The 26,079-nt window shown below is 46.2% G+C and overlaps 2 protein-coding genes and 4 non-coding genes across 11 annotated transcripts; 4 read left to right on the top strand and 2 right to left on the bottom strand.

Moving 5' to 3' along the window:
• The first annotated feature begins 4,892 nt into the window (after positions 1–4,892).
• LOC109578180 (low affinity immunoglobulin gamma Fc region receptor II-like) lies at positions 4,893–13,500 on the top strand. Of its 6 annotated transcripts, none has more exons than XM_070782946.1 (5): positions 4,893–5,191; positions 7,066–7,086; positions 8,271–8,525; positions 10,169–10,435; positions 11,296–13,500. In XM_070782946.1, exons 1-5 carry the CDS (start codon positions 5,080–5,082, stop codon positions 11,655–11,657), a joined length of 1,017 nt encoding a protein of 338 aa, XP_070639047.1. In that variant the 5' UTR covers positions 4,893–5,079; the 3' UTR covers positions 11,658–13,500. The 6 variants fall into 6 exon arrangements, with proteins under 6 accessions (XP_070639047.1, XP_070639041.1, XP_019842736.2 ...); XM_070782940.1 differs by having other exon boundaries at positions 4,894–5,191; positions 8,268–8,525; XM_019987177.2 differs by having other exon boundaries at positions 4,907–5,191; positions 8,268–8,525; positions 11,516–13,500.
• Positions 13,501–15,007: 1,507 nt separating this feature from the next.
• TRNAG-GCC (transfer RNA glycine (anticodon GCC)) lies at positions 15,008–15,078 on the bottom strand. Its single transcript has one exon. It is a non-coding gene; the product is annotated as a tRNA-Gly (tRNA).
• A 299-nt stretch (positions 15,079–15,377) lies between these two features.
• On the top strand, positions 15,378–18,027 carry HSPA6 (heat shock protein family A (Hsp70) member 6). Its single transcript, XM_019987170.2, has one exon. It carries the CDS (start codon positions 15,761–15,763, stop codon positions 17,690–17,692), a length of 1,932 nt encoding a protein of 643 aa, XP_019842729.2. The 5' UTR covers positions 15,378–15,760; the 3' UTR covers positions 17,693–18,027.
• Positions 18,028–23,800: 5,773 nt separating this feature from the next.
• Positions 23,801–23,883, bottom strand: TRNAL-CAG (transfer RNA leucine (anticodon CAG)). The gene has a single exon. It is a non-coding gene; the product is annotated as a tRNA-Leu (tRNA).
• Positions 23,884–24,532: 649 nt separating this feature from the next.
• Positions 24,533–24,604, top strand: TRNAG-UCC (transfer RNA glycine (anticodon UCC)). Its single transcript has one exon. It is a non-coding gene; the product is annotated as a tRNA-Gly (tRNA).
• An 889-nt stretch (positions 24,605–25,493) lies between these two features.
• TRNAD-GUC (transfer RNA aspartic acid (anticodon GUC)) lies at positions 25,494–25,565 on the top strand. The gene has a single exon. It is a non-coding gene; the product is annotated as a tRNA-Asp (tRNA).
• Positions 25,566–26,079: the final 514 nt, after the last annotated feature.

Below are 26,079 nucleotides of genomic sequence, written 5' to 3'. Positions count from 1 at the left end.
TTTGGCAGCCTCCCTTTAAGAGTAGATGCTAATGCTAAGTGCTAAGTTGCTTCAGTCGTGTCCAACTCTGTGTGACCTCATGGACAGCAGCCCACCAGGCTCCTCTGTTCACAGGATCCTCTAAGCAAGAATACTGGAGTGGGTTGCCATTTCCTGCTCCTTTAAGGGTAGATAAGGGGTGTCAAATAAGGTCAAACTTGGCAGACTTTTGTTTACAGTCTTAAGATCTCTTCAGAATGAAAGGGCATTTCAGATACAGGATTTGATAGGAGAAACACTGACAAACACTGCCTGCCCTGCCGGGCCCCAAAGTAGCCAACTTGCATGAATTCTCTTAACAACAGGAAGTCCTGGTAAGGAATAGAAAATTAACAAGCTACCACCAACCAGAAGAATTCTGGAAAGGTCAAAAGGAGAGAGGAGACACCAGTCCATATGTCTTACCAACATCCCAGAATCCTCCTTGCTGGAATTCATCTTGCTTGAGCCATGTGTGTGCCACTGGGTTCCTTTACCCTGCTGCTCTCTGCCCAGCTGGGCGCCCCTTCCCAATAAAGTCTCTTGCTTTGTCAAAATGCGTGTCTCCTCAGACAATTCATTTTCAAGTGTTAGACAAGAGCCCACTCTTGGACCCTGGAAGGGGTGTCCCCCCCTGCAACAAGTTGGTTTACTGAGCACTGGTAAAGGAGGAGAGAAGCAAGTGGCAGTGAAACTGTGCACCCCAGACTGGGACCTGAACCCATGGTCTTTTAATCAAGATCACGTACCACCACATTCCCTGGTGGCTCAGATGGTAAGGAATCTGCCTGCAATGTGGGAGACCCAGGTTTGATCCCTGGGTCAGGAAGATCCCCTGGAGAAGAAAATGGCAATCCACTCCAGTATCCTTGCCTGCAGAATTCCATGGACAGAGGAGTCCGGGCGGGCTACAGTCCATGGGGTCACAAAGAGTTGAACATAACTGAAAGACTAACAATACATTCCAATTTCTCCCAATGCAGTCCATTTCAAAATGTGAGAACAGCCTTGGAAGAAACACACTTCACACACAGAGTATGGGCTATCTCAGAAGGCTACAGGCCCCCATATATGGATGGTGGTTAGTTTTCATGGGCTGGGTAATTGCCTAAGCTAATGAGTGGGAGGATTGTTCCATCTGTTTCAGGGAAGGAGCAGAGATTTCCAAGAATTGGGCCACTGCCAACCTTTTGACCTTTTATGGTTGGCGACAGAACTCTCCTGGTACTTGAAGGTGTGTCATTAAACATATGCTAATGCCAGCAAATTTGGAAAACTCAGCAGTGGCCGCAGGACTGGAAAAGGTCAGTTTTCATTCCAATCCCAAAGAAAGGCAATACCAAAGAATGCTCAAACTACCACACAATTGCACTCATCTCATATGCAGAAAAGTAATGCTCAAAATTCTCCAAGCCAGGCTTCAGCAATATGTGAACCATGAACTTCCTGATGTTCAAGCTGGTTTTAGAAAAGGCAGAGGAACCAGAGATCAAATTGCCAACATCTGCTGGATCATCGAAAAAGCAAGAGAGTTCCAGAAAAACATCTATTCCTGCTTTATTGCCTATGCCAAAGCCTTTGACTGTGTGGATCACAATAAACTGTGGAAAATTCTGAAAGAGATGGGAATACCAGACCATCTGACCTGCCTCTTGAGAAACCTATATATGCAGGTCAAGAAGCAACAGTTAGAACTGGACATGGAACAACAGACTGGTTCCAAATAGGAAAAGGAGTACGTCAAGACTGGATATTGTCACCCTGCTTATTTAACTTATATGCAGAGTACATCATGAGAAACGCTGGACTGGAAGAAACACAAGCTGGAATCAAGATTGCCGGGAGAAATATCAATAACCTCAGATATGCAGATGACACCACCCTTATGGCAGAAAGTGAAGAGGAATTAAAAAGCCTCTTGATGAAAGTGAAAGTGGAGAGTGAAAAAGTTGGCTTAAAGCTTAACATCCAGAAAACGAAGATATGGCATCTGGTCCCATCACTTCATCGGAAATAGATGGGAAATAGTGGAAACAGTGTCAGACTTTATTTTTTTGGGCTCCAAAATCACTGCAGATGGTGACTGCAGTGATGAAATTAAAAGACGCTTACTCCTTGGAAGGAAAGTTATGACCAACCTCAATAGCATATTGAAAAGCAGAGACATTACTTTGCCAACAAAGGTCCATCTAGTCAAGGCTATGGTTTTTCCTGTGGTCATGTATGGATGTGAGAGTTGGACTGTGAAGAAGGCTGAGCACTGAAGAATTGATGCTTTTGAAGTGTGGTGTTGGAGAAGACTCTTGAGAGTCCCTTGGACTGCAAGGAGATCCAACCAGTCCATTCTGAAGGAGATCAGCCCTGGGATTTCTTTGGAAGGAATGATGCTAAAGCTGAAACTCCAGTACTTTGGCCACCTCATGCGAAGAGTTGACTCATTGGAAAAGACTCTGATGCTGGGAGGGATTGGGGACAGGAGGAGAAGGGGAGGACAGAGGATGAGATGGCTGGATGGCATCACTGACTCGATGGACGTGAGTTTGAGTGAACTCTGGGAGTTTGTGATGGACAGGGAGGCCTAGCGTGCTGCGATTCATGGGGTTGCAAAGAGTTGGACACGACTGAGTGACTGAACTGAACTGATGTCTTTTCTTAACTTTTTATTTTATATTGGACTATAGATTATTAACAATGCTGTGCTAGCTCAGGTGCACAGCAAAGTGATTCAGCCACACACATACATGCATCCATTCTTTCTCAAACTTCCCTCCCATGTAGGTTGCCACAAAATATTGAGCCCAATTCCCTGTGGTACACAGCAGGTCCCTGTTGGCCATTCATTCCAAAAATAGCAGTGAGTACACATCAGTCCCCAAACTCCGAAGCTCTCCCTCCCATCCACCCTTTCCCCACTAACCCCATAACCATAAGTTCTCTAGTCTGTGAGTCTGTTTCTCTTTTGTAAATAAGTTCACTTTTTTTTAGATTCTGCATATAAGTGATATCATATGATATGTGTCCTTATCTGAACTCCGAAGCTCTCCCTCCCATCCACCCTTTCCCCACTTACCCCATAACCATAAGTTCTCTAGTCTGTGAGTCTGTTTCTCTTTTGTAAATAAGTTCACTTTTTTTTTAGATTCTGCATATAAGTGATATCATATGATATGTGTCCTTATCTGACTTACTTCACTCAATATGATGATTTCTAGGATCATCCATGTTGCTACAAATGGCAACAGTGCGTTCTCCACTTGCAAAGCATGGGCACGAGGGCACGTGGGCTTCAGCAGTTGTGGTGCACAGGCTTGGTCACTCCACAGAATGTGGAATCTTCCCGAACCAGGAATCAAACCCGTGTTTACTCCATTAGCAGGCGGATCCTTAAGCCCTGGACCACCAAGTTGTTCCTAAATTAGCTTTTAAAGTGTTGATGTCAGCTCACTGGAGCCTTGTCACTGGTTAAGGAAACTTATTCACCTAAGAATCAGATAAGGGCTGGAGGTAGATTGGGAGTGGGAGGCGGGGTAGAGTGGGGCCAGTAGTAAAGCCTTAGCCGATGGGGCCAAGGGGTAGTTGAGGTTTCTGAAGACCGCAGAGTGTAAACGCAGGTTTTACAGTATCATGTTCTAGAATATTACAGCTTGTTTCCTGAGAAAGCATTTGGGAGAGAGGCCCCAGCAGAGGGCCCCGAGAGAGGTCCCAGAGCATCTTCTGTTCTGGGGATGTTGAGGGTGAGCACACAGTGACAAGGATGACGACAGAAAGCAAAAAAGGGGAACTGGTGTTGACTGGATACCCACAAAGGATGGTGCTAGCACACAAATTATCTTTTAATTTTCAAAAACCTTGAGTGCAGTGGTTCTCAGCCAGGGGCAATGTTGCCCCCAAAAGCAGATCTGTCAAAGTCTAGAGACATTTCTATTTTCATGATTAGGGGATGTCACTTGGCATCTAGTGGGTAGAGGTCAGGGATGTTGCTGCTGCTGCTGCTGCTTCAGTCGTGTCCGACTCTGTGTGACCCCATAGATGGCAGCCCACCAGGCTCCCCCGTCCCTGGGATTCTCTAGGAAAGAACACTGGAGTGGGTTGCCATTTCCTTCTCCAATGCATGAGTGAAAAGTGAAAGGGAAGTCACTCAGTCATGTCCGACTCTACTAAACACCCGATAATGCATGGAACAGGTCCTAACATGGAGAATTATTTGGCCCCAAATGTCAATAGTACTGAGGCTGAGAAATCCTGTTTGAAGGATAGATATATTAATCTTTATTTATACAGATGAGGAATCTGTAGTTCTGAGAAGCTACCTGTCATTCCAAATTAGACTACTACAGCTCCAAAGCCCTGCTCTTCACCACGCCATGATGATAGAACAGTGATGGGAATGAGGGCGAGAAAGATAAAGAACCAGGCACCAGTTGCTGCTCAGAAGATATTTGTTGGAGGGAAGAGTACAAGAAAGACAAAGGGTGATAAAAGATGGGAATGATCATTCTATCGCCACCCTGACACACTTCTCTGTCCTGGTTCCACAATCCAAAATGGAGTCTGGATTATGATAATAAAGGCAATCAAATGATGGGGAAAGGTGGCCTCAAGCCCCTCTGCTCAGTCTCAGGAGGAGTCTGACGCCAGTGTCTGCACCTCTAAATGGATCTAGAAGATGGGGAGTCCCCTGGCACACTCTCCTCCATCGCCTTAGAGACAGACAGAGAGTTCTGAGTTGAGGAGGGGTGACCATTCCCCTCTTCCTCCCTGGGGCTGAGCACAGCTGTGGCCCCAGAGGACGAGGAGAATTTGTTTCCCAGTTTCTACATTTTCTGTGAACTTGGAGTGGGACTGAGCCAGATTCATTCTGGGAAGCCCTGAATCTTCTGGGAGGGAACTCCCTAGAGGAAAGAGGGTGGAAGGGGAGGAGCCAATGATAAAGCAACACTTCTTTTCACTTCCTCTTTTGGACTCCAGAATTTGCCCACTGGGTGGAATCTATCAGGCCTCGAGAGAAGCCAGTGCCTGTCGTGCAGGGCTGTCAGAGCAACCTGCTCGCTCCAGGAGGTGATGGGGATCCCCTCATTCCTAGCCTTCCCTGCTGCCAGGAGGAACCGAGCTCACTGCACGCCCTGGCATCCTTGGGGCCACATGCTCCTGTGGACAGCTCTGCCTTTCTTGGGTGAGTGGGGGGTGCAGCAGGGACAGTGGATCAGGACGATGGGCAGGTGGGCTTCTCTAAGTCAGCTGCTGCCACCTGGGTTATTGCAGAAATAGGAGGTGGTAGCACTGGTTGCAGCTGGGTGGGGTGAACACTGCTGGGCACCGCTTTCTCTGCACCACTAACCTCTCTACAGCCAGAGGCAAGGATGAGGGCTGCAGTGGGAAGCACATCAGGAAAGTCAGGAGGGTGAAGGCAGGCTGATGAAAATCACATTCTGACGACCTTGCTGGCCTTGGGAAATGATGAAATTGGCAGAAGTAGGGCTTTTTAAACATTTTGCCCAATGACACTGGGCACTAAGGCCCCTGGTAATCTGCCACCTCCCACAGCTGAGCCAGCCCTGAGGAACGTCCAGTGACCTAGACCTAAAGGACTGATGATGGCCAAGGTGTTCACCTTCCTTAGAAATGTATGTTTCACTGGGACTAAATCTTAGGCCAGAGGGCCGATGCTGTCTTAAGCAATAAGAGGCATGAAGGAGCGATAAAAACTGCCTTGGGGAGCAGAGGCCATCCTCTGGGCCTGCCACTTCAGGCAGCAGGGCCTATTCTCTTTCTGTGAAAGGAGAGTCCCCTGGGGAAAAGCGCACGAGAGTCTGGGTTATTCAGGGATGGAGATCAGAAAATATGTTAGCCAGGCAACTCCAGCAGCATCAGTTGTGGGACCAGAGACATCAAGAATGCCTCCTTGCACTGCAAGCATGAAGAGAGGAAAAGATCAGTATCACTACCAAGAGAATCAGAGCAAATGTCTTCAAGTGTCAGAACTGCAGTTTAGTGTCTTTCCGAATATGGTGACAGTAAATTTATGACGATATCAGTCTGGCCCCTGTGTGGTAATTTTGTTAACGCAGCTGAACAAGTTAAGGCATGAACACCACAGGTGAACGAAATGCAGACATGATGTTAAAGGACCTCAAGAGACTCACGAGAGAGGGAAGGGGATTTGCAAGGGAGAGGGTAACAGGCAGGAAGGCTAGGGGCCCCCACATGGAGGACTGGCTGCAAGTATCAGACACTTTTTTATTTCTCTCTTAAACGGCAGGAGGAAACTACAAGTGTCAGATTGTATTCCCCTTCTCTATACAAAATTAAAAGGAGGTTTCCCTTAAAATTCTGTGTTGCCATGACGACACCGGGTTCCACCTGAACTTAACTTTTCTCAAACCTTGAGCTAACCAATGCGTTTTTCTCAGGGAAATGTTTTTCTTAAGCTATGTTAATGAACTATGTATTTACCTTGGACTCTGTCTTTCTTCAAGTCGGTTTAGCCTAACACTCAGAACCCATAAGAGCTCAACAGACCAGTGTGTTTTCCCAATGGAAATGTTCTCTTAAGCTATGTTAATGAGACTATGTATTTGTTTGGAAATCTGCCTTTCTTCAAGATTCATGTCAATCATTTTATGGCCTGGGATGACTCACCTTGTGCCAATGTTACCTCAAAATGCGCGTTGTGAATAAGGGGCCTGGTACCACTCTCTGAGTTTTGAGACATTTCCTTCCTCTAATCAGCAGGCTGCTGATAGGAATATAACTTCTTGTTAAAAACTAGCAAGGCAGCACTCTTTCTGCCCCCTTCTGATGTCTATGTCAGAAGACCAGTCTAAGGAGTGGCCTTCTCTATCTCTTTTATACTTTAATAAAACTTTATTACACAAAAGCTCTGAGCAATCATGCCTTGTCACTGGCCTGGATTGAATTCCTCTCCTCCAGAGGCCAAGAGTCCTGGCATCTTTCACGGCTCGGCAACAACCTTTCACAATGTGATTATTTGTAATGATGAATCATCATATCCAAACACCAGGCTGATCTTTGCTTTCTCTCTTGCAGCTCCTGTTCCTGGGAAATGTGGTAAGTACTCCACCACATCCCCTCTGTCCCCCAGCTCTCTCTGCTCCCTGCACCCTGTATGGAGGAACTCTGGAGGCACCAGCAATCCAAGACTGAGGTAGAGCCAGGAAAGAGGAATTGCACCCACAAGAAGCCCTGCACCCCCTTCTCCTTCCTGCTTCCCTTCCACTGAAGCCACCAGGGGTGGGCAGCCAAGGGACACAGATGCCTCAGCCCTCCTGCTTCTGTTATGATGACACTTCACAGATTCTGTCATAGAAAATAACTGTCCTCTGTCTCAATTGCTTCCTCTTTCCAAACTAAACCACGAGCCCAAGCCATGCAGAATCACATGATCTGCTTAGATTATCCCCATGGGTTGATAAATTGTCCATTTTTCATGTATCTGAAGGCTTCAGGGCCTGTTCCCTTGGACAGAAAGAGGAGGCCGTATTACTGGCTGCGGCTGGGTGGGGTGAACACTGCTGGGCACTCCTTGCTCAGCACCACTAACCTCTCCACCACCCAGGGCTGGTAGGGGGTGGGGCTCTCCTGGGTCACTGAATCCAGAGCTCCTAGACTGGCCTTCTGGCCTTTCTCACTCTTTCTGATTCTCCTGAGGCCATAGAGATTCATCTGTGCTTTGGTGTCAGGACAGGTCTATTCTACAGGATAAGGAATGAAGCAGGTCAGAAGAGAAATGTGACCTCTGACTCTCAGCCTGGCACCTCCACCAGGTGGCCCCACTTGTCTTCATCCAGCTGGGAAGACAGTTTATCCACTAGTGTCCAAATGCCTCAGTTTATGAGGGTGGGGGAAGTGATTCCCCAAAGGATGTATGTGTAGTGTGTGTGTGTCTGTGAGTGTGAGTTCGAGAGAGAAAGAGAAATAGAGACAGAGAGAAGGAACTGGGCAGAGCTCCTTGGGCGAGGTGTACTTGTGTTTCTCGACTGTGTGCTTGCCCCCTCTCCCATTTCCCTACCCCTCCTCCTCTCCTCCCTGAGAGAATCTGGGTCCCTGGGGGCCCTTGTGTGGCTACATGAGTTGGAGGAATTGCCTTCAGGTGCGGACCTGTTCTGGGTTGGGTTCTTCTCTTGATCTGTCTGCAGCATGGCCACAGTTTTCCATCATCTGAGATTTGGGGTCTGCTTAGGCCCTTGGGGTCCCTTTTCCTCATGCTGCCTCCTCTCTCTGCCCTTCAGCAGATCTCCCAAAAGCTGTGGTGACCATCCAGCCTGCGTGGATCAATGTGCTCAGGGAGGATCACGTGACGCTGATGTGCCAGGGGACCAGCTTCTCTGCAGGCAACCTCACCACGTGGTTCCATAACGGGAGCTCCATCCACACCCAGAAGCAGCCCAGCTACAGCTTTAGGGCCGGCAGCAACGACAGTGGGTCCTACAGGTGCCAGAGGGAGCAGACCAGCCTCAGCGACTCTGTGCATCTGGATGTGATTTCCGGTCAGTAGAGGAGGCCCTGGAGAGTCTGGGAGAACAAGGGGAGATGAAATCTGCTTCCATGCAGAGGTTTTTAGGAAAGGGCAGTTGCCTACTTACTGGAAAGCACGGCTGTGAGTTGTTTGAAGTGGTTTTGGTCTACTCATTTCCCTTTTCAACCCACCTCCTCGGCTTAGTATGAGTGGTGAGGTGGAAGTTCCTAAGAGATTTCTCAGAATATGGTGGGCTCCTTTGTCTTGGTGCCGATTGAGCAAGAAGGTGACCAGGCCACCAACAGGCATCTGGGTGTGAGAGAAGCAGAAGAAAATCTCTAATTCATAGAAAGCTTCCCATTATTATGGCAGAGTCAAATGCACAGACACAGCACAACTGAATCCTGCTGCTGCTGCTGCTGCTAAGTCGCTTCAGTCGTGTCTCTGTGCGACCCCATAGACAGCAGCCCAGCAGGCTGCGCCGTCCCTGGGATTCTCCAGGCAAGAACACTGGAGTGGGTTGCCATTTCCTTAGCCCTGGGAATTACTAGCCATCTAAACATGATGATTTCATTCACCTTTGAGCCTCAGTTTCCTCACTTGCTAGTGGAGATACCACTGCCTCCCACATGAGGTCCTGGTGAGAATCAGCATTTCCCTAATCCCTGTCCCCTGTCTGTGCAACTGAGGTGAAACTCGTGTCTTTTAAATTTCTATTTATTTATTCATCTATGGCTGCTCTGTCTTCGTTGCTGTGTGTGGGCTAGTGTCTAGTTGAGGTGCATGGGCTTCTTATTGAGGTGGCTTCCATAAATATAACTTGGTTGGTGTCATGATTTGCTGAAGGGTCTAAGTGTGGTTGACTGGCACACGTGTGACTGTTGTCATTTTTTCTTATCTCCCTGCTCCCTTCCAAGGTATCTGCTGTTTCCTACCCTTTCTTTCCAATTTCAACTCTGCTCTGTCCTATAACTTCAGGAAAAAAGTCGGTGTGGGCTGAGATCAGGATTAGAAGTAGCTACCTAAGCCTCTATTCCCTACGGAACAAAGAAATTAAATATTTTTCCGCAGTAAAAAAATGAAATTTGGGAGAAAAAATACACAGCCGGCTAATGGCCCACCCATGTCACTGCTGCCTTGAGACAAAGTCCCCACTGAATTCCACGTTTACTAACATGCACCAAGTAAACCAACATTTGTCGGTGCCCGTGACTCTCCCCAAGGACACAGGTCTCTGCTGCGTCCCCCTCACATGCTGTCTTCTCTCTCAGACTGGCTTCTCCCCCACCTCCCTCGGGGAAAGTGACTGCACTCCGGGTCCCCTGTATCCTCCTGCAGAGGCCTCTTGGGCCAGAAGGGCTGCAGCTGCGTCTCCCAGGATGGGAACGAGAAGACAAGCATATCTGAACACCTACTGTGTGCCAGCAACTACTGTAGACAGTGCAGCTAATGGTACTATTGTGACTAGTTCCACATACGAGGAAACTGAGGTCCAAAAGAATTATTTACCCAGGATCACAGGGTGCATACACGGAGGAGCCAGAATTAGAGACCAGGGGTGTGTGAGTCCACATTTAAACTCCCCCCGACACACACTGGCCCCCGGAGGGATGGTCTGGGTCTCAGATCTGAGTCAAGACCTTCCGGGTCCTGCGGTCCCTTTGTGTCTTTCAGACTGGCTGCTGCTCCAGACCCCCAGCCTCGTATTCCAGGAAGGGGAGCCCATAATGCTGAGGTGCCACAGCTGGAGAAACCAACCTCTGAATAAGATCACGTTCTACCAGGATGGGAAATCCAAGATATTTTCCTATCAGCGCACCAACTTCTCTATCCCACGCGCCAACCTCAGTCACAGCGGCCAGTACCACTGCACAGCGTTTATCGGGAAGATGCTACACTCATCACAGCCAGTGAACATCACTGTCCAAGATGGGAATGAAGGTTGTTCAAGGAGATGTACACCTTGGAAAGATGGGTAGTGAGGGGATTACTAATCTTCTGGACTCCAGAATGTTTGTTTTCCTGGGAGCGCCTGTTTAACATAAACAGGAACCCTGAAGTCCTAGCTTGGCCTGATGGTTATATGAATGTGAAGCTGTGTTCCCGGTCATTTCTCAGGGATTATAGAAATGGGTGTCATTTATTTGGTGTTTTAACTCTCAGGGGACAAAATCCACCTTTTCAAGCTCCATATCCAATTCCCAGACATTGCCATTCTCCCTCTTTTGCATCTCACTCAAACCACTCTGTCACGTGTCTCTCCCGGCGTCTAATGCTTGCTGCGTTTCCCTACTGAGCCTCTCACCCTAGGATCGACTCTTAGCTTGCTGCAGCCATGTTGGCATTAGAACCTCTCTCTACACATAAAGAACTAGACTTCTGCCTGTTCTTGAGAAACTGTACATTGTGGAATCCATATTATGTCCTTTCAGACGGTATCACAGATTATTTATGCCAGCCTGATGTTCATTAGTGAGTACCCAGCCCTGGGTTCAGAGGAGGTGGTGAGTGAAGATGTGTTGATGTCATCTGTGTATTCCCGAGTTCAATGTTGCCCAAAGGCTGTTCCCCAATCACATAACTCTTTGAGAACCCTTTCAGAATGAAGGGTTCTGTGGTCCAATTAATGCAGAACACACTACGTATTCTTTTCCTCTCCTTTTATATTCATAATGCACACCAAAGGCTTCAAGAAGCCCTGTCTCAAAGAAAACTTTTAAATTGAGCCTGGTAAGGCATTTGCCAAACTCAGGTAACCACAGAACCCTTCTTCTTCTATAACTTTTCTTAATGTTCTGCAGAACAGATGTGTTTGAGGTCATCCTTTGGGAAATGCCGATCCAGCACTTTATTTGGGAAGGCAGACAGACGAAGCGATCCACTGAAGACTTCCTGGGGTAGCTGTCTGCTCCTGGCCTTGGCTTGGGTTGCTTTGCAAAGACTCCTCACTAGGGACATGACTGTTCCAAATTTCTGTCTTAACAACTGTAATTTTTCCTATCCCTCTGCCTCTCCGATTAGGTCCAGCAGTTCCACTCATCTTTTCACCTTGGTATCAAATCACTTTCTGCCTGGTGATGGGACTCCTTTTGGCAGTGGATACAGGCCTGTATTTTTCAGTGCAGAGAGACCTTCAAAGCTCCATGGGAGACGGGAAGAATAACAAAGTCAGATGGAGCCAAGACCCTCAGGACAAATGACCCTTCATTCCATGGTGTAACAGCAGTAGTGGCAGCAACTCTTCAGTCCATAACTTTCCTCTTCCCTGGCCTCACTTTGACAATAACCTGGGCTAAGGAGCCTCCAGGGAAAGAAAAGACCTGTGATCTCCAGATCAAGTAGAAGGTAACAGGCCCTGCCGCTGCTGCCACCGAGTCACTTCAGTCGTGTCTGACTCTGTGTGACCCCATAGACGGCAGCCCACCAGGCTCCCCCGTCCCTGGGATTCTCCAGGAAAGAACACTGGAGTGGGTTGCCATTTCCTTCTCCAATGCATGAGTGAAAAGTGAAAGTGAAGTCGCTCAGTCGTGTCCGACCCTCAGCGACCCCATGGACTGCAGCCTACCAGGCTCCTCCATCCCTCCCTTCACTGATTTCCCAAAGGCTAAGGCACAGTCCCCACCCATCCAGCTCTACATGGACTCACAGCAAATGTGTTCTCCCAGCTCCTCGCTAGAGGCTCCTCAAATATATGAAGCCTCAGTAAATCCTGGTGCTTCTTTCAAAGTAAATCCAACAATCTTCTCACTTCTCACAGGCTGCAGAAGGGCTCATGGGGGCCGGGGCTGCCTGGAGGGATGGCACAGCCCCAGGAGGGGGGTGGACGTGGCAGCATCTTGATCCAAGCCACCATCCTCTCTTACTTGGATTACTGCAACAGCCTCCTGCCTGGTCTTCCTGCACACAACCATGTCACCCAACAGTCTATTCTCACAACAGCCAATGTGTGTTGTATCTGTCACTTCTTTTCTAGAAGCTATGTAATAGCTTCCCCCTTGCATTTAGAGTAATAGCTAAAGCCTTTGCAATGTTCTACGAGGTACTACATGATCTTGCTCCTCAATGCCTCTCTGACCTCATTTATTGCTCTGTTTTGCTTCCTTGGACACTTCAATTATACTTCTGCTACAGGTTTATGTTATTTACTGTTTCTGAAATGTTCTTACAGATATCCGCATCATGCTTCTTCATGGTCTTTACTCAAATATCACCTCATCAGTGAGGTCTCCTTGGTCATTCAACCTAACCTCACTCCTCCACCATCTCCTAATCCTGCTCTCCTGCTTTATTTTCCCCCATTGTTCTCATCTCCAGCTGAATATGTTCAGTTGTTTATTGCTGTATTTTTTCCCCCATGGATGTATCACCAACTGACTACTCCCTCTCTCATTAAAACATGCTCCAGGAGATCTGGGCCTTTGTTTTGTTCACTACTATATACTTAAGAGTCAAGGTCAGGGTCTGGCACATGATAAGACCCTCAATACATATTTATGGAATCAGTAAGTTCTTCAGCATTCAAAATCAGACACTTTTTTAAAAAGTACATCTACTCCATCTTACCAGAAGCAGAAGTCCAATTCAGTACTACTGAACACCCTACTAGATACTACCCAAAATATCCCACTAGTACATGCATTTCAGCTTTGAATGTTATCCGTCTAAACTCATTTTTTACTTTCACCCATCACATCTTGTAAAGTAGTGTATTAGTTGGACCTACTGCCCTCTAATTGAATGGACTTTCTAATCCTGTACAGTAGCCGTGGAAAGCATACTAAAAAGAGAGTTGAACAACTTGGGTTTGTGTTTCTACCATTTGCTAGGTGCTTTGTCTTGAAGAATTCATTTAACTACTCTATGAATTAGATTCTTCTTCTGTGAAATAGTGATATCTTTATCTCCCTCCCCAGGGATATCATGTGAGGTTAAAGTGTAACAACATACATGGAAGCATAATGTCTTTGGAACATAGTAGATGTTTAATAAATGCTTATGGAATCTGATGTCTTCAGAGCACACTATTTGGCTGGCACTTTCCCTTTAAATAGATAATATTGCTTTTACTATAGTAACTGGGGGAAAAAAAAAAAACATAAGAAGGTCTAACTTGGAGTAGGGACGAAATCAAAGGTAGAACTGTGGGTGAGTTATGTTTCTGGGGCTAGTCACATTGGAAAAAAAATGGGGATAACCCTGTTTGACTAGCTCTAGCCAGTATACTAAGCTCATATGCTGTAAAAATACAATCTTAGTGGCATAACTCATCAAAGGTTTATTTCTCACTCATTTTCTGCTATATACGTGGAAGACTTCCTAAGGAAGCTCTCTCATGGGATGGCTCAGGTTTATACTATACTTTGATTTTAACACCAACTACCACACATTGCCAAAGAAGGCAAAGAGAACAGTAACAATTAGGACAGTAATTAAATGCACTCTGTCCAAAAGTAACATACACATACTTAAATTTCATTAATCGAAACAAGTTGTATGACCTGACCTCAAGAGGCATGCAATTGCAATCCTTTTTTGAGGCTGAAAAGAGGAGACTCATACATATTTTTAAGCATCATTGATATCTAGCACACTAAGGCTCCTTACTGGACTGTTGTTAAGGGTTAAAATGAATAAAGTATATGTGGCACCGTAGGATAGACATAGCAGATCACTCCTCTTTTTCTTATCAACAGAAGCTTGATTTTTTCAGATATAGAGCAGGTACATAGTTTAGGGGAAACAGGAATCCTCTTTTCCTCCTGGGTGAAACCAGAGACTTCTACAGCTATAGAATGTCTTAGAAAAGATGAAGTTCAATCTCCTCATTTTAAAGCTGAGAAAGCAATGAACCAGATGGTTGAAATGATTTGTTCAAGGATGTACAAGTAGTTGGTGTCACAGATCTGTACATACCGTAACTGGACTGCACTGTATAATTTGTTCTACAGCTTGTTTTAGAAGCTGTAGGACTCTTGGAACTTGGAACTCTTGGGGGTAGATGTGTAGGGCTTTTGAGGCTGCTGAGGGCTGGGAGAGAAAGTTGGAGCAGCTTGGACAAGGTAGTCCCTGAACTACAGGGCACAGACCCCAGTCCAGGCCACATCTTTCTTTCTGAAGTGAGCACCCTTTTTTGCAGGGCCTTGCCTAAAATATCCTGACTTTTGACACACAGGCCTGGGCAGCCTAAACACTGAGAGAGAATGAATTTAAAGCTGACAGCTTCTCTCCCTCTTGGGTTATAAAAATAGGTTCCTTCTTTTTGAGGATGTATAGTTACTCTAGAACAACCTTTATGGAAAAAGAATCTAAAAAAAATAATGGATATATGTAAATTTAAAAGTGATTCACTTTGTTATACAGCAGCAGAAACATTTAAAAACAACTACACTCAAATAGAATTTTTTTTTTTTTTTTAATGAAGATCCACTTTAGAAGTTGAATTAAAGAAAAAAAAAAAAAAAAAAAACAGAAAAAAATGTTAAAATGCGGGTACCCTGAAAGAAAAGAGCAGGATGCATTGGCCGGGAATCGAACCCGGGCCTCCCGCGTGGCAGGCGAGAATTCTACCACTGAACCACCAATGCTACTTCCGTGACCAAGCTTCACAACACTGTCTCTTACCATCATCTCTGACCCTAGGTCCACTCCATAACAGAAATCTGACCACCCCTCTTAATCACAATTTTGAAAACACAGCCTTCATGTTTCAAGACTAAAATAATAAAACTTTAAACCTCTGTCCTTGAAGCCATGGCTCTAATGCTTTCGGTTTTTCTAGAGCCGTTGGACTCAAAACCGCCCTCTTCAACCAACCAGAGGGAGAACAAGTTTTCACCTTACCATTCTTCTGCCCCAACCGCTCGCCCTTAGAACAAGCCGGGAGAAGCTGGAACTTTCTCTGCAACTCTGAGTCAGACGCTGGTGGGGCCGCCGCTCCCTGCACGGCCCGATCCGCTCGAACCTTCTCCCAGAGTCAGTGCAGCGCCTCCTGGGCTGAGTCAGCCGGAGCGGGCGGGCCGGGCGGCTCTGGGCTCGCCGCGAAGGCGCTAGAAGTTTCGCGGCGGCGGCGGCAGCGGGAGGAGGCGGGTCTCCCGCAACTGGATAAAAAGCTCGTGGAGCCGGAGCCGAGCAGATCCGAGCTGGGCAGGCAGGAGAGAGGCGCCGCTGCGTACACCTACACTGCTGAGCAGCACCAACTTTGGCAGGTTCCTGCATCCATCCGACTCTGTATAGCACTGGTCGCCGGGAGCGGGAGAAACCACAACCATGTCCGCCGCGAGGGAGCTGGCCATAGGCATCGACCTGGGCACCACGTACTCGTGCGTAGGCGTGTTTCAGCACGGCCGGGTGGAGATCCTGGCCAACGACCAGGGCAACCGCACCACCCCCAGCTACGTGGCCTTCTCAGACACCGAGCGGCTGGTGGGCGACGCGGCCAAGAGCCAGGCGGCCCTGAACCCGCACAACACCGTGTTCGACGTCAAGCGACTGATCGGGCGCAGATTCACAGACCCCTCTGTGCAGTCGGACATGAAGCACTGGCCCTTCCAGGTGGTGAGCGAGGGCGGCAAGCCGAAGGTGCGCGTGTCCTACCGCGGGGAGGACAAGGCGTTTTACCCCGAGGAGATCTCGTCCATGGTGCTGAGCAAGATGAAGGAGACGGCGGAGGCGTACCTGGGCCAGCCCGTGAAGCACGCTGTAATCACGGTGCCTGCCTACTTCAACGACTCGCAGCGTCAGGCCACTAAGGACGCGGGTGCCATCGCGGGGCTCAACGTCCTGAGAATCATCAACGAGCCCACGGCAGCTGCCATCGCCTACGGCCTGGACCGGCTGGGCGCCGGAGAACGCAACGTGCTCATTTTCGACCTGGGTGGGGGCACCTTCGACGTGTCGGTCCTCACCATCGACGCTGGTGTCTTTGAGGTGAAGGCCACGGCTGGAGACACTCACCTGGGTGGAGAGGACTTCGACAACCGGCTGGTGAACCACTTCATGGAGGAGTTCCGGCGGAAGCATGGCAAGGATTTGAGCAGGAACAAGCGGGCCCTGCGCAGGCTCCGCACGGCCTGCGAGCGCGCCAAGCGCACCCTGTCGTCCAGTACCCAGGCCACTCTGGAGATCGATTCCCTGTTTGAGGGTGTAGACTTCTACACTTCTATCACTCGAGCCCGCTTTGAAGAACTGTGCTCGGACCTCTTTCGCAGCACCCTGGAGCCGGTAGAGAAGGCCTTGCGCGATGCCAAGCTGGGCAAGGCCCAGATCCATGACATTGTCCTGGTGGGTGGCTCTACGCGAATCCCCAAGGTACAGAAGCTCCTGCAGGACTTCTTCGATGGCAGGGAGCTGAACAAAAGCATCAACCCGGATGAAGCTGTGGCTTATGGGGCTGCTGTGCAGGCAGCCGTATTGATGGGGGACACGTGTGAGAAGGTGCAAGATCTTCTGCTGCTGGATGTGGCTCCCCTGTCCCTGGGGCTGGAGACAGCTGGTGGGGTGATGACTACACTGATCCAGAGGAATGGCACTATCCCAACCAAGCAGACCCAGACTTTCACCACCTATTCAGACAACCAGCCTGGGGTCCTGATTCAGGTGTATGAGGGTGAGAGGGCCATGACCAGGGACAACAACCTGCTAGGGCGCTTTGAGCTCAGCGGCATCCCTCCTGCCCCACGTGGAGTCCCCCAGATCGAGGTGACCTTCGACATTGACGCCAATGGCATCCTGAGTGTGACAGCCACTGACAGGAGCACAGGCAAAGCTAACAAGATCACCATCACCAATGACAAGGGCCGGCTGAGCAAGGAGGAGGTGGAGAGGATGGTTCGTGAGGCTGAGCAGTACAAGGCTGAGGATGAGGCCCAGAGAGACAGGGTGGCTGCCAAAAACTCTCTGGAGGCCTATGTCTTCCATGTGAAGAGCTCCTTGCAAGAGGAGAGGCTTAGAGATAAGATTCCTGAAGAGGACAGGCGCAAAGTACAAGACAAGTGTCAGGAAGTCCTTGCTTGGCTGGAGCACAACCAGTTAGCAGACAAAGAGGAATATGAGCATCAAAAGAGGGAGCTGGAGCAGATCTGTTGCCCCATCTTCTCCAGGCTCTATGGGGGGCCTGGTGTCTCTGTGGGCAGCAGTTGTGGAGCTCAAGCCCGACATGGAGCCCCTAGTACTGGCCCTGTCATCGAGGAGGTCGATTAAATGGCCCCTCTGGACGGGTCAGCTGAGACTGCAAGGACTGGGTTTGTGGACTTTCTAGACTTTCTACTGTGATCCTGCCCAACTTAAGGGGTAGGAGTGGAGGAGAATCTTACCCTCAACAGAGAATTTTTTTTTTTGGTCAGTATGTTTTATTATTGAGATATTTGTCATTTGACTTGTAAAAAATCTTCTCCTACATCAAACAAGCAGAAGTAAAATCATTATGAACATTTGTGTGGCACTTTAATATTGCTTTTACCTACATTTAATGCATTTTGTTACTTGCATGTATGGATTTGTTATATGAAATAATAAAGCTAAATAAACTTTTAGAATTTCTTAGTTTTCTTTCTATCCAATTAAGTAGACGAAGGGGCAGGGCTTTCAGAAGCAGAAATATTGGGGTGGGTTTTGAAGGAGGGATGGGAAGAAAATTCATGAGGCTATGTGCATAATTTCTATAAAGGAAAGCAAGAGGAAGAGTTTGAGGAAGGCACACTGAGGTAGTATTGAAGTGTGAGGAGAGAGGAGAGAATTGTGATATTGTGTTGAAAGAGGGAGGGAGGTGGAGTTGGAAAAGCAGAGAATGAAGAGAAACAAGTTTTGGCAAGACCCTAAGATAAAAATTCTGTATTGGGAGCTTAGTTTAGTTTTTCAGTCTATGTGTCCTAATACACGGACAAAAAGTTTGTATGCTAATTATTTGCCTCTCATAATGTGACCTTATTGTTCTTTTACCGAACAGACCCCAAGTCCTGGATTCTGGGGAATAGTATTTGTTAGATTAAGAGAGTAAGTCTAGTGGTATAATTAAAATTATTATTGATCTTATCTGTGTGAGAGGAATTGCATGGTCCCATCTGCTTTCTGCTGATGGCCCTAGGATGATGACGATGATGATGGTGACAGTGGCAACTGTGTAGTAAGATGGCTGTACTGGAACCAGACGGGTGTTCCTTTATCTACTCCGCAAGTTAAACTCTGAGCTTCAGTTTTCCCTTCTATTTAATGGGGATGATGATCAAATAATATCTCAGATGTGTAATGAGGGTACAATTAAGTAAGTATGTGAGGAGTGAAGAAGAATGTTAGGCTAGGCATCTAGTATTGAGCAACAAATATTCACTATTACTAATTATTACTAATTGATTGTCGACTATGTACAATCTAATCATCACAGCAACATAACAGTGTATTATCTCTTTTGAAAGTGAGGATCCAGAGGCTAAAAGAGGTTAAACAATTTACTCAATATCCATATCTATTAAGTCAGGGAACGTGGGTAGTGGGGAGAGTTGAAATTAAGAACTATGTCCTGCCTGCTTCTACATTCCGTGCACTGTTAACTCACAAACAGACCATTAAAAAAAAGAAAGATTTCCCCCAGATGTTGTGAAATTGTACATATTATTCCTTTAGAACACAGTTGGACACGGAGCCCTGAGAGAAAAAGTATGTTTTATTGTATCTTTGCATTATTCATTAAGTGAATATGTGCTTTTTATAGCAAGTGACTGAACCAGGGGAGTATCCTCAGGCTCAACTTTACTGCCAGTTAAATGACATAAGAGAAGGATAAGTTTGTGTAAGTTAGTTCCCAATCAGCCCAAAGACTTATTTTTATCTCAGAAATGAAGGTGGCCTTGGTTAGAGGAATGCTACATTATATTTAGCTAAGGGTGATCTGTTGCAGGTTGAGAGGAGATTGCAGTAACGACCCACCTGTAGTCTGGTTGTCAGCTCACATTTTAAACTGAGTTTTCCTGCACCTGGCCCAAGTCTTTTGTGACTTGTTTTACATTGAAAGAACCTGCAAAAAAGAGATGATATCACACACATATTCTGTATTACACTTCCCCTTTCCTGAATGTCCTTCCCACTTCCAACACTGACCACCGCAACCTGTTTGTAATTTCTCAAACAGAATGATGGCACCTACGTTTGGATAGTTTCCTCACATTTCAACAATCTCTCTCTCTAAACAGACACAGGTTATAAGAAGGAGAATTCCATCATGCTTAGTTGTGAAAACACTTCAGATCTCATTTGGACGGTATCTATTTTTCTACAGAGAGATTTAAACAAACTAACCACTTTATTACCAAAGAACGGCAATGCCAAAGAATGCTCAAACTACCGCACAATTGCACTCATCTCACATGCTAGTATAGTAATGCTCAAAATTCTCCAAGCCAGGCTTCAGCAATATGTGAACCATGAACTTCCAGATGTTCAAGCTGGTTTTAGAAAAGGCAGAGGAACCAGAGATCAAATCGCCAACATCCACTGGATCATCAAAAAAGCAAGAGAATTCCAGAAAAACATCTATTTCTGCTTTATTGACTATGCCAAAGCCTTTGACTGTGTGGATCACAATAAACTGTGGAAAATTCTTCAAGAGATGGGAATACCAGACCACCTGACCTGCCTCTTGAGAAACCTATATGCAGGTCAGGAAGCAACAGTTCGAACTGGACATGGAACAACAGACTGGTTCCAAATAGGAAAAGGAGTACGTCAAGGCTGGATATTGTCACCCTGCTTATTTAACTTATATGCAGAGTACATCATGAGAGATGCTGGACTGGAAGAAGCACAAGCTGGAATCAAGATTGCCGGGAGAAATATCAATAACCTCAGATATGCAGATGACACCACCCTTATGGCAGAAAGTGAAGAGGAACTAAAAAGCCTCTTGATGAAAGTGAAGGAGGAGAGTGAAAAAGTTGGCTTAAAGCTCAATATTCAGAAAATGAATACTGTGGCAACTGGTCCCATCACTTCATGGGAAGTAGATGGGGAAACAGTGGAAACAGTGTCAGACTTTATTTTTCTGGGCTCCAAAATCACTGCAGATGGTGACTGCAGCCATGAAATTAAAAGATGCTTACTCCTTGGAAGGAGAGTTATGACCAACCTAGATAGCATATTGAAAGGCAGAGATATTACTTTGCCAACAAAGGTCCATCTAGTCAAGGCTATGGTTTTTCCAGTGGTCATGTATGGATGTGAGAGTTGGACTGTGAAGAAAGCTGAGCACTGAAGAATTGATGCTTCTGAACTGTGGTGTTGGAGAAGACTCTTGAGAGTCCCTTGGACTGCAAGGAGATCCAACCAGTCCATCCTAAAGGATATCAGTCCTGGGTGTTCATTGGAAGGACTGATGTTGAAGCTGAAACTCCAATACTTTGGCCACCTCATGCGAAGAGTTGACTCATTGGAAAAGACCCTGATGCCGGGAGGGATTGGAGGCAGAAGGAGAAGGGGACGACAGAGGATGAGATGACTGGATGATATCACCAACTCGATGGACATGAGTTTGGGTAAACTCCAGGAGTTGGTGATGGACAGGGAGGCCTGGTGTGCTGAGATTCATTGGGTCGCAAAGAGTCGGACACGACTGAGCGACTGAACTGAACTGAACTGAACTACTTCATCTACTTCTGAATGACTGTTGCTGATGCTTTAGATACTTTGGGGATTGTTTCCTGTTAATGGGCTTCCCTGGTGGCTCAGAGTTAAAGAATCCCCCTGCAATGCAGGAGATGCAGTTTGATCCCTGGGTTGGAGGACAGCATGGTATTTAAATGTCATTGTATTGTGTATATATAGTCTTAGTTTGATTACTGTAATCACAAGTTTTGTGATTACAATATTAATTTGTTTCCCAAAATATTGAAACAAAATACATTCCATTATTTAAAAAATCAAAACTTCCTACAACCCTTCCAATGAAAAATCAGCAGTTTTGGGAACTCCCTGGTGGTCCAGTAGTTAGGACTCTCTACTTCCACTGCCTTGGCTGGGTTTCTGTCCCTGCTAGAGGGAGTTAAGATCCCACAAGCCTCGTGGTGGTGGGGGTGGGGAGGCAGAACAAGAATAATAGCAGTTCCTTGCCCCACTCCCAACTGCTACTATTCCTAACAGGTAACCACTGCTAAGATTTTTGTTGTTGTTGTTAAGACCTTTTTATTTTGCAATAATTTTAGACTGACAGAGAATTGTAAAGATACTACAGAAAATCACTGTATATCCTTCATCCACCTTCTCTTAATGGTAAGGTCTTACATGGAGCCTTGGAACAATTAAGCCCAAGCTCTGCAACTACTGAGCCCACATGCCACGACTACCCACGCCTGCACGCTCTAGGGCCCTTGAGCCACAACTAATGAGTCCCTGTGCTGCAACTATTGAAGCTGGAGCACATAGATCCTCTGCTCTGCAGCGAGAAGCCCAGCTAGAGAATAGTCTGCCACTCTCTGCAATGACAGAAAGCCCACGTGCAGCAATGCAGTCTCAGCATGGCCAAAAATGAATGAATGAATAAAGAAAGAAATAAAGCAGTGTCCCCCCAAATTTCACATTTTGATAAGCACTGGTTAGGTATTTGGCAGAAAATACATGAAAGTCGCTCAGTCGTGTCTGACTCTTTGTGACCCCATGGACTGACTGACTATACAGTCCATGGAATTCTCCAGGCCAGAATACTGGAGTGGGTAGCCTTTCCCTTCTCCAGGGGATCTTCCCAACCCAGGGATCCAACCCAGGTGGATTCTTTACCAGCTGAGCTACCAGGGAAGCAGATTGTCGCCCAATTTGGGTTTGTCAGACTTCTCATGATTAGAGTGGGGGTTTGGGGGCAGTATATCACAGGGTGAAATGCCCATCTTATTGCATTATATCAGGAGGTATGTGATACCAATATGACTCAACTCTGGTGATCTTAATCTTGATCATGTGGTTAAGGCTCAGCTTTGTTATTTTTTCCCTGTCTCTCTTATGGATACACTCTTACCTTCTTTAGTTTAGACACAGTATCTAATTTAACTTTTTGTCTCTGTTTTAAGCAGACTGGCATACTGCAAGTGCTCAAATGATACAGAGTAAAAGATGGCAAGGGAAAGGATATTCCAAGTTAAAGATTTAAATTAGACAGACCAGTGCTTTCAAACTTTATTATGCGTGAGAATCATTTGAGAATCTTATAAAATGTGGATTCAATAAATCAGAGGTGCAGCCTGAGATGTGTATTTCTAATAAGCTCCTAGGTCATCTCACTCAATCCTCACAACAATTCTGTCTCCATTTTACAACAAGCAAACTAACACTCAGAAAAGTCAAATACATTTCCCAAGGTTATAGTCTAGTAAATAACAAAGAATGTAAACTTTCACTAACCAACCTAAAGATCCTTCCATCTTCATGCTTATGAACCTCACACATTCAGCCTCTTCGGATTGACAGTTCTTCTCTCTTCTGCAAAGGACAACATTTTTCTATAACCAGTTCCTCTCAAATGAGAAAGTGGCTTGTTTAGGTCTTGAAGAAAAAGTTCTTGAAACAACTCCATGCGTTTATTTTCCCTTTCTATTACTTTCCCCTGGGTTTGGTATGTTGATTTCTTTCCCTGGTTTTTGGTGGTACAGCAAGCCTTTTGAATAAAAATTGGTGGTGGGAGCAGTTTGGCAAGATGGTGGGGAATCAGAGTCTCACCAAAGCTTGACACTACAATCTTGAGCACAAAAAGACTCGGGTCAATTGCAGTTTAAGAGATCTGGATTGAGGGCTTTTCTCCATGAGGTGACTAAGCACTGAGAGACTGGAGTCTAAAGGAAAAAAAGAGGGACTCTCTCTCCCGCGTGCGTGCGCTCTTTTCTCTCTCTCTCTCTCTCACCCTCTCTCTCTCCTGCTATCTTCTAAATAAAATGGAGCTGTAACACTGAAAAAAAAAATAATAAAGGAAAAAAAGAAAAAATTGTAACTAGGGATAGATCTAAATTGGAGAAGGAATTGGCAACCCAATCCAGTATTCTTGCCTGGAGAATTTCATGGACACAGGAGCCTGGTGGGCTACAGTCTATGGGGTCGCAAAGAGGCAGACACGACTGAGCGACTAACACACAGCACATACATAGAACCAAATAGATTCAGTTTTATATTCAAAGCGAAGCACATTCTTCATATGTAGATACGGAGCATTAAAAAGTGTTGATAAAGCGTTGATTAAAGAATAAAGTGTTAATTAATCAATAGTCGTTTCTCCACGAATTCAATCCTACTTGTTCATTGGAAACAAATAAGAAAAGCGCAAAGAAAATAACCGGATGTTGTCAGAAGTGGGATTCGAACCCACGCCTCCAGGGGAGACTGCGACCTGAACGCAGCGCCTTAGACCGCTCGGCCATCCTGACACACACAGACCCAGCTTTCTTATTTTCTTCTAAGACTGTCAAAAAGTGCTGTAGCATGGTTAGTTTCTCATTTTAAATTAAACTACAACTCCTCCCTGGACTTCTTCGCAAAATAGGGAAAATAAAACTGTTTCTGACTCTTATTTCCTACGTTATCACCATCCTAAATTGCAAAGATCCATTTCTCCAGTAGCCCTCTCGCTCCTTTTCTCCGGAGACCTAGCCACACCAGAGTGGACTCCCTTGTTGGCTGCTCTCCCTCGGCCCTTTCGCTTCAAATCGCCCTTACTGAATGCAACACGCTGTGGATCTAGTCCTAGGGCGGCGCCAAGCGGCGGAGCAGGGAGTTCGGATGACAGAAGGCGGGGGCGTGGGTAAGAAAATGCTCTGCCAAGCGAGGCATTGGCTTTCCCTCCTGGCTTCTCGCTGTTCCGTCCTTCCAGCTCCAGGCCCCTGGTGGTCTCTGCGTTTCAGGCCCTAGTCCTTAGTTGGCGGGGCCGATTAAGAGGAGTAAGAACGGGGCCCATCCTCGCCTAGAAAAGGCTCTGTGTATTTTGGGGTTTCAGACACAGAACAGTACTAAAAAACATTTGCAGATTCATAGTCTCTATTACTCTTATACGTGTAATTCGAAAAGTTTGCTAAGCAGGCGTTGGTGGTATAGTGGTGAGCATAGCTGCCTTCCAAGCAGTTGACCCGGGTTCGATTCCCGGCCAACGCAGGGAAACTTTTCCCTCTTTCACTCAAACTAAATTGAGAGAGAGAAGCAGAGCGTGCGATGTAGTTTGCAGTTTAAAGCCTGAGCGAAACTGAGAACTGAAACTAGAACTGCAGCCGTACCTCACTTTCTCCCTTGACCTCATTCTCTGCCCAGCTACATTTTGGAGGGATTCGAATCTGAAGCGTTTCTTTTCTCTCTTACCTTCCCTCCTGCCTTCCATTTTGAACTTTCAACTCTTGAGAAATCTTTGGGATCTTCCGGATGTCCTGTCTGAAACTGAGCTTCAGAAAGGGGTCATGGTTTTATATTTCCGAGACTGATACGGTAGCTACAAGCTGTTGGCCACTTGAAACTGGCGAATGTGTCTGAGGAACCGCATGTCAAAGTCTAGTTAATTGTAATTAATTAATTGAAATAAATTGATGTAAAAAGTTATACAGATACTCCATTTACCTATTGCAGAACGTTGAAGTACGTTACGAACAACTTGGTACGTTATGAATCCACTTGAATTTCAGTTGTGAATGTCATGAAATCTAAATATTAGTCATTTTTTTCCAATGAAAATTTAACGTCTGAGTTGAAATGTGGTATCTGTAAATGAAAAATACTTACCAGCTTGAAAATTATGTAAAAAAATCCAGTTCTTATTTCGAAATTTTGGGTTAAATCACATATATTATTAAAAATATCACCTGTTTCTTACTTTTTAAGTTGGCTATTAGAAAGTTTAAATTACACGTAGAGCTCCCATTATGTTTCAATTGCAATGTGACAGACTAGACACAGTAAAGAGACAAGTTGAATAACAGCCAATTTTTCAAGGAATGACGATGGCAGTTTAGAAGTAACTTCCTAGTGAGCAATTTTACATACGTAGTTGTCGTTTTCCTCGTTAGTATAGTGGTGAGTATCCCCGCCTGTCACGCGGGAGACCGGGGTTCGATTCCCCGACGGGGAGGCGAAAGACTTTTATTTTGTCCCCCCACTGCCAAAATAAAGACTAAACAACTTTCGGAGAAGGCAATGGCACCCCACTCCAGTACTCTTGCCTGGAAAATCCCATGGATAGAGGAGCCTGGTAGGCTGCAGTCCATGAGGTCTCGAAGAGTCGGACACGACTGAGTGACTTCACTTTCACTTTTCACTTTCACGCACTGGAGAAGGAAATGGCAACCCACTCCAGTGTTCTTGCCTGGAGAATCCCAGGGACAGAGGAGCCTGGTAGGAGGCCGTCTATGGGGTCGCAGAGTCGGACACGACTGAAGCGACTTAGCAGCAGCAGCAGCAAACAATTTTAGGCTCTTTCCAAGAGTACTTCTCTTCCATGCAAATTTCTTGGCTCCTGGGCAAGAGTACTAGTTGCTGCGGTTATTTGGAACCCCGGTTCTGCGTTAAATGCACCGAATCATTAATCCTGCAATCAAGTTTCCACCTCCTCTGCAGTTAAGTGGGCCATCCCTATTGTTTACCTG

This window comes from Bos indicus, chromosome 3 (assembly GCF_029378745.1).
Source record: "Bos indicus isolate NIAB-ARS_2022 breed Sahiwal x Tharparkar chromosome 3, NIAB-ARS_B.indTharparkar_mat_pri_1.0, whole genome shotgun sequence".
NCBI lineage: Eukaryota > Metazoa > Chordata > Mammalia > Artiodactyla > Bovidae > Bos > Bos indicus.
Note: the sequence above shows the minus strand (reverse complement) of the source record. Positions and strands in the feature narration are given on the sequence as shown.

Excerpts from the sequence above, each read along its gene's own strand:
- LOC109578180 (XM_070782925.1), top strand. The coding sequence starts at position 6,909 with ATGCCTTGTCACTGGCCTGGATTGAATTCCTCTCCTCCAGAGGCCAAG. Across the intron at positions 7,087-8,267 it reads TCCTGTTCCTGGGAAATGTG|CAGATCTCCCAAAAGCTGTG; the intron begins GTAAGTACTCCA and ends TCTGCCCTTCAG. Across the intron at positions 8,526-10,168 it reads GCATCTGGATGTGATTTCCG|ACTGGCTGCTGCTCCAGACC; the intron begins GTCAGTAGAGGA and ends TGTGTCTTTCAG.
- HSPA6 (XM_019987170.2), top strand. The coding sequence starts at position 15,761 with ATGTCCGCCGCGAGGGAGCTGGCCATAGGCATCGACCTGGGCACCACG.